Here is a 10,638-nt window from a genome sequence, read left to right as displayed (position 1 = left end):
CGTCGCTCTTAGGCACTAGAACAACTGGGCTGGACCAATCACTGTGGGATTCTTCTATTACCCCCATATCGAGCACTGTATCCAATTCTTCCCGAACAATTTTCTTCTTGTGTTCAGGTAATTGATAGGGGCGGCTACGTACCACGACCCCTGGCTCGGTCTCGATGTGGTGATGGATGAGGTTTGTACATCCCGGTAGAGGGGAGAACACGTCCGCAAACTCCTGTTGCAACCTAGCAACCTCCGCGAGTTGACTCGGTGAGAGGTGGTCTCCGCAAGTGACCAGGGTGTACTGTTTATGTTTTGAACTCACCTCCAGTCCGAGCTCTGCCTTCTTGGGAACTACTGTAGCCAACGTCACGGGAACCGCCTCCCTCCACAATTTCAGGAGATTGAGGTGGTATATTTGACGTGTGTCCCCTCTATCGGTTCGTTTAACCTCATAATCGAGATCTCCCACTCGTCGTGTGACCTCAAAGGGTCCTTGCCACTTGGCAAGTAATTTAGAGCTCGATGTGGGAAGCAATACAAGCACTTTATCTCCCGGTGCAAATTCCCTTAGCTGAGTTGTCATACAGTCGGCGCTGTCGTTCTTGAGCTTGGAGCAAATTCTCCTGTGTTAGCTGTCCCAAAGTGTGGAGTTTTGCTCTAAGATCAAGAACGTATTGAATTTCATTTTTGCTGTTTGAAGGTCCCTCCTCCCAGGCTTCTCGCAGTACATCAAGCACGCCGCGTGGGCGTCGCCCATACAGCAGCTCGAATGGGGAGAAGCCAGTGGAGGCTTGCGGGACCTCTCGTACTGCAAATAACAGGGGGTCGAGCCATTTATCCCAATTTCTAGCATCGTCGTGCACGAACTTACGAATCATGTTTTTGAGGGTTTTATTAAATCATTCTACCAGGCCATCCATTTGAGGATGGTATACGCTGTTGCGAATCGATTTAATATTTAACAACTCGTACAGTTCGCGTAGTGTCCGTGACATAAACGTTGTGCCCTGATCGGTGAGGATTTCTTTCGGAATCCCCACCCGGGAGATTATTTTGAAGAGTGCCTCTGCAACACTGCGTGCTGAGATGTTGCGAAGAGGCACTGCTTCCAGATATTGCGTTGCATAGTCCATTAGGACCAATACAAAGCGATGTCCGCATGCTGACCGTTCTAATGGCCTGACGAGGTCCATTCCAATTCTCTCAAAGGGGACCTCGATCAAAGGGAGAGGGCGCAATGGCACTTTTGGGGTGGCCGGTGGGTTAACCAGTTGGCATTCGCGGCATGCCGCACACCACCTGCGGACATCGCCGCCAATGCCCGGCCAATAGAAACGGGCTATTAGACGGTTCAGTGTTTTCCTTTCTCCTAGATGACCCACCATGGGATTATAATGAGCCACCTGCAATACCATTTCCCAACGGCTCCTTGGAATGAAAAGTTGGGTTGTATCCTCTTTAGTTTGAGTGTCCTGTGTCACCCTATACAACCGCTCATTTATAATCGCAAAATAGGGGTATGAAAGTGCGATGTCCGGCTGGAGTCGTTGACCATCGATAACTCTCACTTGGTCGAAGGCGTGCTTGAGGGTTTCGTCTCGTGACTGCTCCAAAGGGAAATCCCCCTCAGGGAATTCCCTGAGAAGGGGAGGGGTTGCAGCCTCTCCCCCTCTCTCGTCATTATGACGTGGAGCTGTCGAGGACAGCCCCAGCTCCACCTCCCCTGCCAGAGCATCGCACATTACACATCTCCCTAACTTTGTATAGGACCCATCCGTGCAAATTCCCTTTAATAAAACTCTAAAATCAGGCCAATCAGTCCCCAAAATCAGCAGATGGGTGAGGCGGGAACTAACCGCGGCCTCCACTCTATGCTTTTTCCCCCGGAATTTAATCGTCAGGGTCAGCACCGGATACTTGTGAATATCCCCGTGTACACATTTCACCTTCACCGTTTTAGTTGTGACCAATGCCTTGGGTTGAACCAGGCGTTGGTGGATAGTGGTTTGATTACAACCGGTGTCCACCAGTGCTTGGTGAGTACCCCCCTTGACACTTACCGGTATCCGGTACACTCCGGCCCGGTCGGGGACAGCCTGTGGGAGGTCAGAGACCCGCACCACCATCCCCAGCTCCATCAGAGGGCACTGATCTCGGAAGTGGCTCGGGTCTCCGCACCTCCAGCAGGCCGGCCCAGGCGCTACGCCCGCGCTTGCGTCGGCGGGCACCCCCCCCTGAGGGGGAGAGCACCGGGGCATTGGAGTAGGGGAAGGTGTCGCCTCCCACACCCGGGGAACTGGTCTCAGGAGCTGAAGTCCTCCTCGTCTGCGTGGGGCAGGAATGGGACCTGGAGAGAGAGCAGAACGAGAGGAGAGAGGGGAGGGGGAAGAAACAGAGGGAGGAGAGAAAATGTAGGAGGGTTCTTCCGCCCTCGGGATCACCACCATGTGGTCCTCCGCAAGTCGGACAGCTTCCTCCAACGACGCCGGGCAGTGGCACTGGACCCACTCTGCCGTCCCTTTTGGCAGTCGATGTGTGAATTGCTCCAGTACCACCTGGTCGATAATTCCATGGACATCGCGGTCCCCCACTAGCAGCCATCTTCGGCAGGCGTCACAGAGCCGCTGGGCGAAGGCAAACGGGCGGTCGGAGCTCTCCAACTTCAGGCTCTGGAAGAGTTGATGACTTTCCTCCGGAGTGAGACCAACCCGTTGCAAGATGGCTCTCTTTAAATCTCCGTAGGCCAGGAGGCTCGTCGCTGGCAGTTGTTGAGCTAGGCCTCCCTGGACAATAGTGGGATCAGTCGGGCCGCCCATTGGCCGAGCGGCCAGCCCCAGATCTCGGCGGTCCGCTCAAACAAATCCAGGAAGGCCTCAGGGTCGTCCGCCGCCCTTTTTTCTGTAATGTTGGCAGGGGTAACGGCGTGGGAGTGTCCGGGGTCGCGGCTGAGGATGCCTCCTGGCTGAGGAGGCTCCGGATCACCTGCCGGTCCTCAGCTTGAGCATGCAGGAGCTCGACAAACCGGCGGTCTTGATCTTGTTGGAGCTCAAGCAGTGTCTGTTAGTGGCTCTGATGTAGGCTGGCGAGGGCTTGGAGGATCTCCGCCAACTGGGAGGACTCTACGGGGCGATTTCCATCCATCTTCGACCCAAACTTCAATCCCGGGTTTTTGGCACCAGTGTAAGGAGGAGGCGAGAAGCAGCTTTCCTTGTTCAGGTAAGGATTTATTTTCTCAGTCTGTAGCACAATTACAATCTCACAATCTTTGCGTTATGCTCTAAGTTAATCTCCAATCACACACCGCTACACAAAACAAACTCTCATCATTTGTAATAATAACACTCTTTGTTTCATTCGGGTCTGTAGTGCCCAGGCTCTCTCTCCCTTCTAACTGTGGTGTGTCTCTATTTATGCCGCTCTCCCCGTGCTCACTGAAATTAGAGACAGGTGTTAGACATCATTTAGCTCAGGTGTAAGCGCCCTTACCGCTTTCTCTTTCTCCAGAGAGATGCTTGACCACGTCCCCGCTGCCACACGCACTATTTGGGGAAAGTAAATACACTTCTCACTCAGTCCTTAAACTCTTGTGTTACCAAGGTAATGACTGACGTATTTCTTGTGTACATTCGAAGTCTGTTTTCAGCACCATAGTGGGAAAAAATCTGTAACCGTGCTGGTTGGCCCGGATCGGCACAGAATAGAATGGTTTCGCAAAAAGAACAGTTCAACCCGATGGTGGAAAAGAGGCTAATCACTTGCATTGTATGGAACTACAGAGCTGGGATATCATGATGGTGAGAGTAGATTCATGTAGATTGGACTGGCTCCAATAAGCATAATATTTTGTCAAGCATATTAGTTCAAAGCAAATCTCTGTCTGTCTGTCTGTCTGTTTGTGTGTGTGTGTGTGTGTGTGTGTGTGTGTCCTGCAAGGTTTGTATTGATGGACTTTCCTAATTATAATTTTATATTTATTTTTTCTCCTTCTTTGACTAAGTATTTTTCCTAAGAACAACAGAAACTTCTCAGAAAACAGACGGGTGTTTCCCCTTCTGTTGACACCTTAATAAACATAAAGAGCTTGAGGTTGATCCAGTCAATCTTCTAATACTACAGCAGAGTTTACTCATGCATGTACATAACTCATCATCACTGTCAGCTCACAGGGAACGGATTTACACTCGCCTGCTCCAAACACAAACCTTCCCCTTAGTTGTGATGATTAAATATCTGTGAATTCTTCGACAAGCATTTGAATATGAAACACAGATTAGATCAACCCTGTTAAGTATTGTTTTACAAATCTCATTATAAAAAAAATTATTTACCCAAATCCAAACCATTATCAGAGAAAATTCAGCATCAGTACCTTTCCCTCCATTACAGTGGTGTATTTTGGAGCAAAAAGATGTGTTACATTTATTATCATGTTTCTGTTTGTTAGACCAATATGTTTTGCTGCCAAAGGATATTTACATGCACACACAGGAATACACACTCCCACAGCAAACTGTTAGAAAAATAGAGAGATACAACATACACTGGTCATTATGTCTGAACAGGAGTTTTTTCCTCCCTCTGGTATGTCTTGTTTCCCCCTTGAGTTCTGCAGAAATAAATAAGCTGACTGTATTTTAATGTGGAGTTCTTACCGTGTTTGTGTGTTTGTTCACATTCGTGCAATAATTATAGCCTGACAGTGGCTGACAGAATGACCTTTCATGTCCAATTTCCATGTCTGCTAATTTTCACTGTTATAAGTGATTCTGTGTGTGCGTGCACTGGCCCTTTATGAACACAAAAGGATGACTGTATTTCACAGAACAAAAAGGAGCAGATTTCAAGAGTGGGTGTAGAAAGCCAGAGTGAACTGGTAGCATGTTGAACTAGAAAAGGAAAGTTCATCAACACTACAAGTCTATCATATTTCAAACAGACGAACGGATGGACAGATAGGCTTTCTGATTATAATAATAAATATGCTTTATGGTTTAGTTTAGTTAATTCACTGAGGGATGTAGATCACAGTCTCATGTTATCAAATGCACTGTAAAGTCCTCCTAAAATATAAACCAATGAATTTTACTGCTGTTTTTTTTATTTATTTATTTATTTATTCCCTCTTCATTTTTCCCCCCTGTACATATGAAATGATTGGTATTGACAGTTGAAGTATTGGACGTGACAGCGCATAAAGAGGCCTAATTTATTCCATTACATGGTGATTCCCTCGCTGCCATTCTGCCATCAGCTGGGCGACTGTGCAAGAGTTTGTGGAGATTTTCAGATGATGTGAGCTGTGCATAATGAATTCAGTGGGGCTTGGAGGAAGTCCTACAGAATGATGTTTGCTTTAAGAATAAGATTGTGCTCATCTGTTACTTCTGGGCCCATTATTATGCCTTATAGTGATTCCGAATGAAAATGAAGGGCTATTTCAGGCTGTCTTCAAAAGAAAGAATGGCGCAACACTCCAGAACGTTACGTAAAATCGCAAAGTGGGATTTAGCATACAAACAAGTAAACATCCAGTTGTTTAGTTTTGTCACTAACGTACTCAACAAAAGTACCATGGTATTACCACATCTGCTATGTTTGGAATTGAGAACTAGCATACCGCTTACTAAATCAACTGTATAAGCTGTAAACTGCCTACTGTAATTACAAATATCATGTGAACCATATCAGTGTTGGGTAAGTTACTCAGACAAACAATACACTAAAGATTTCTACTTACTTTTATAAAAAATGCAATAAGATTACTTCGCTGAATACTGTGCTGAATATTGTTCAACCTCCAAAATTGGCCCCATGCACATCCATTGTAAATGCCTTAAAGGTATAGTTCACCCAAAAATGAAAATTCTCTCATCATTTACTCGCCCTCATGTCACCCCAGATGTGTATGACTTTCTTTCTTCTGCAGAACACAAATGAAGATTTTTTAGAAAAATATCTCAGCTCTGTAGGTCCATACAATGCAAGTAAATGGTGACCTGACTTTTGTAGCTCCAAAAATCATATAAAGGCAGCATAAAAGTAATCTATATGAGTCTTCAGAAGCAATATAATAGGTGTGGGTGAGAAACATCAATATTTAAGTCACTTTCAGATGTGAAATTGAAATTAAACAGGCACCACATTTGACTTTCAGATGTAAATGTGAAAGTGGAGATTTAGAGTAAAAAAGGACTTAAATATTGATGTTTCTCATCCACACCTATCACATCGCTTCTGAAGACATGGATAAAACCACTGAGTCGTATGGATTACTTTAATGCTGACTTGTGTGATTTTTGAAGCTACAAATGTCTGATCACAATTCACTTGAATTGTATGCACCTACAGAGCTGAAATATTGACGTCCAGTCATTGTAGTAGTTGGATACAGTATCCCACACAGCGTGCTCTGTATTATATTGCACATTGTAGCAATTGTGGTCTATCGCCTGGGTATTCTGTGCATACTTTTGGACATGGTAGACTTTGAAGTACCTTGTAACATGTAAATACATATGAATATGGTAATCAGTACCATGAGGTTGGAATATATCGATTTTTTCAATAAATCGTATGCAAAAGAGTATACCATTTCCAACGATAAAATAAACAGTAGTATACACCATTGCTGTCCCATGTTCTAACCGCGCTGCATGTTTGCATACATCTGTAGTCCTTATATGGTTTGTCTGTTGTTGTCAGTTTTATGAATGAACTCAATCCCCGCACCTGCAGCAGGTGTAGCAGCAGCATACTGCCCCCCTCAGGGTGAAATGCGCACTGCAGGCGTGACATCAAACTGATGAAGTCTTCTGACATGACGTTAGAGGCTCGCCGTGACGGGGGTGGAGGGCCTCTATAAAAAGTTCATGCGACTTTCAGGCTTCACACGACTAACCTCGGACCTGAACGGGTCATTCGCAGTGAACGGATCGAGCACAGCTGCACTTCTCTCGCGCTGCTGATATATCATCACATTCCATTATCAACAGATTTTCTGCAACAGGCTGCAAGTGAATAAAACACCCACTGCAGGTAAGACAAGAATGTGAACAACTTAATAATACTGTCTCTGTATTTGGTATTTACTTTATATCATATCGTCCTTATTGTGGTTGGAAAAATGTTAATATATTGATGATTTTGATGTGCTTTCTTTGTGTATTTGGGCAAATGCCCTTTTCCAAGTGTGCAAATATCAGGGGCGATGGGGGGAGATAAATCTACGCCCTTGGCAAATGTTATTCTTTGCGTTTGTTTTTGTAATTTATGACTTGATAAATGTTTGTTTTGGTAACAGGACAGAGGTTTGCCATGAAGGCGGTGTGTGTGATGATCCTCTTGGCCTGTCTGTCACCCCTGATGCGGTGTCAGAGTGTGCCAGCTGAGGGTGACCTGTCTCTGGATGAGCTCTTCCAGCGCGCGGAGAGTCTGCTCATCCGCTCCATTCTCACACACATGCAGGACAATGAAAACAATGACAACGGTGTCTGCTCACATTCACATTCACAAACTAGTTAGAATACACTTTTACATAAGCTAGAAGTCAGAGGATCAGAAAACACTCCTATTTAATGTTTTTAACACACTTTTGTAAGTTGCGTATAGAACAATTTATTAGACATCGACCGATAGGCTATTTATGTTTTTGACAAAGATAATTTTTTATCAACGTGTCCAATAACCAATAGCCTATGAAGAACCCATTTTAATTGCTATTTTATTAATGCTTTTTAAGACAATAAAACTAATCATTAGATCACAATTAAACATACATTACAAATATTGTCAAAAAGAATAATGATAATGCCATTCATATTATTATTATAATTTAGGTCATATTTACATTTAATAGCTATTTTTTAGAGTCACAAAAATGATTCCATTAGTATTAAAAAACTGATAACCGATATTTATGTTTTTGATGTGTCCAATAATCAATGGCCTATGCGGTACCGATTTTTAATTACTATCTTGTGCTATTTGACACAATAAAACTAATTAGACTATGATAGAAACATGAATTAAGAATATTTATAAATAATAATGTTGATGATTATGCAATAAATATTATTACCTACAAATGGTTGCATTAATAATAAAGAATCAATAACCGATAATTATGTTATCAATATAGATTTTTTATTTATTTTTTATTATAAAGTGTCCGATAACCAATAGCCTATGCGGAACCAATTTTTAATTACTATTTTATGCTATTTAACACAATAAAACTTGACTACAATAAAAACATATGCATTTTGAATATTTTTTTAAATGAGAAACAATAATAATAATAATAATAATAATAATAATAAATATTATTAGTATAACCACCAAATGGTTCCATTAATGTTAAAAATGCAATAACCAATATTTCTGTTTCTGATATAACTTTTATTAGAAAGTGTCAGATAACCAAACGCCTATAGGCAGAACCGATTTTTAATAACTATTTAATGCTAACTGACACAATAAAACTAGTCATTGTACTACAATAAAAAACATTATGAACATTTAAAAAAAAATAATGATGATGATTGTGATACAATTAATATTATTATCAACATTTATACACTATTTTTAGAAAACCACTAAATGGTTTCATTAATATTAAAGAAGCAATAACCAATTGAGTAGAAAATTGTGAATATCGGTCAAAATATCAGTCAACCTGAATATCGGTCTCTACAGTTTATTACAATCAAATAAATAGACAAACAGCCTACTAGGCGATATTGCTATTTTATTATAACCTCTTATTTAATTTTATTTGAATTGATTACGTTTAATTATAAATAATTTATTATTCTAATTATAATTTTATAATTAACTTTTATAATAATATTTTCCAAATAAACTGTCGGGGTGGAACAATTGGTAGCCCACCTTAAGAGCTTTTTTTTTTTTTTTTTTTTTAACATGATTCAGTCATATTAAATAGTTTTTGCCTTGATTAAACAAGTTAATTTAGAGATTAACAAATAAAGTAGCCAGTATACGTTCCCTGGCAAAATATTTTGACTGTGTACGATATTTTTCTGCTGAAATAGCTGTTTCTCCATGTTATTTATTTATTTGTTTTATTGTATTTATTTATTTTGGCATCACATCAAGATTCTTCATGACTTACTAATGTTCAAAGACAACAGCCATAAATGATGTTTTGTTTCGACCTGCAGGAGAACAGTTGCTGTCCCAGCCGGAGTGGATGGAGAAGAGACAACACCCGGGCAAGCGACAACATCCCGGGAAACGCGAGGACGCGGACTATGAAGACGACGCGTCCCTCCAGAAGAGACAGCATCCCGGGAAACGCGAGGAGGAAGAGAGCATGAGAATTAGACGACAGCATCCCGGAAAACGCCTGTCTCTGGAGCAGATGATGGAAAACCCGACCGCCCAGAGCGTCCTATCCAAACGGCAGCACCCGGGGAAACGGTACCCGATGCTGCTCCAGAAACGACAGCATCCCGGCAGGCGCGAACTCTACGAGAGCGAGCGGACACCGGGAGACCTGTTGGACCTGGAAAAACGTCAGCATCCCGGGAAGAGACTGTGTGAGGACTGGGATATGGATGGTTGCGATCAAACCAGCATCCTACTTCAGCTTCTGGACAACGGCACCAAAAGTCGCACGGAGGAGAAGAGACAACATCCCGGGAAACGGTTTGAGTTGGAGGACGATATCACGGAACGGGAATAACTGAAATAAGTGTACTGAAATGAGGCGTCTAAACGGATAAATCACGTTCATTGTTTTTCCGCAGCATCATACTATAGATGGGACACGCATCTGTCTCCATACAGCGTGTGTTTTATTGGTCGCTTTCAGGTGTCTTATACATTTCGTCAAAGCAAGAGAGTATTATCAAAACAGTCTCACAATCTGAGTGTGTCGTTGAATTGCTGCGGCGCAGGAGTCCACCGAACGCACGCGTTCAGATATGTTGCACATTTCACTTATTCCCTATTCCCAACACAATTTTGCTGTTCAAACAAAATATTCCTTAGCTGGCCCAGATAGATCCATTAGGTTCATATTTCTACGTGAATTGCGAAGGTGTTTCTATGCGTAATTGCGCAACGAACGAGCACGTTATAATGATGCACATTTCCGTTATGAGTCCCGGGTTTTATTCCCTACACAACTACAGCTTTATTTAAAAAAAAAAAAAAAATATATATATATATATATATATATATATATATATATATATATATATATATATATATATATATATATATATATATATATCCCTTAATTGGCCGAATTAGTGTTCCACTTATATTCGGTCCTTTTGTGGACTCATTTAATACAATGCAAGTGACCAGAAAAACAATTCGCAGTTTTCCAAGATGGGATTCATCATGAATCATGGAATTGTTCAAATAATGTAAATCTCCAATGAATATTACCCCCCCAACATGAAACAGGTTGACGAAATATTTTTCTACAGTATTCTTATGAGTTTAAGAAGTTGCCAATCTGTACATTTTCATTATTTAATTTGTTCTATTGATATATAGCATATTTAAATGACAAATGTTGTACAATAAAATGCTTTGGATGCTTATGTGTGCTTTTGGATTTGCGCATCAAACAATCAAAAAGAGTGGAAAAGAGAGTAAAAAAGTGTAAGAGTA

General features: G+C 42.0%; 1 protein-coding gene across 1 annotated transcript; it reads left to right on the top strand.

Annotated features, from left to right (window-relative positions):
• The first annotated feature begins 6,889 nt into the window (after window positions 1-6,889).
• Window positions 6,890-10,143, top strand: LOC127424031 (pro-thyrotropin-releasing hormone-like). Its single transcript, XM_051668814.1, has 3 exons — window positions 6,890-7,026; window positions 7,292-7,477; window positions 9,174-10,143. The coding sequence occupies exons 2-3, from the start codon at window positions 7,306-7,308 to the stop codon at window positions 9,695-9,697; spliced, it is 696 nt and encodes a 231-aa protein (XP_051524774.1). The 5' UTR covers window positions 6,890-7,026; window positions 7,292-7,305; the 3' UTR covers window positions 9,698-10,143.
• The last annotated feature ends 495 nt before the right edge of the window (window positions 10,144-10,638 follow it).

The sequence above is a fragment of the Myxocyprinus asiaticus genome, chromosome 33, assembly GCF_019703515.2.
Source record: "Myxocyprinus asiaticus isolate MX2 ecotype Aquarium Trade chromosome 33, UBuf_Myxa_2, whole genome shotgun sequence".
Classification (NCBI taxonomy): domain Eukaryota; kingdom Metazoa; phylum Chordata; class Actinopteri; order Cypriniformes; family Catostomidae; genus Myxocyprinus; species Myxocyprinus asiaticus.
This window is presented reverse-complemented; position numbering and strand designations above follow the sequence as displayed.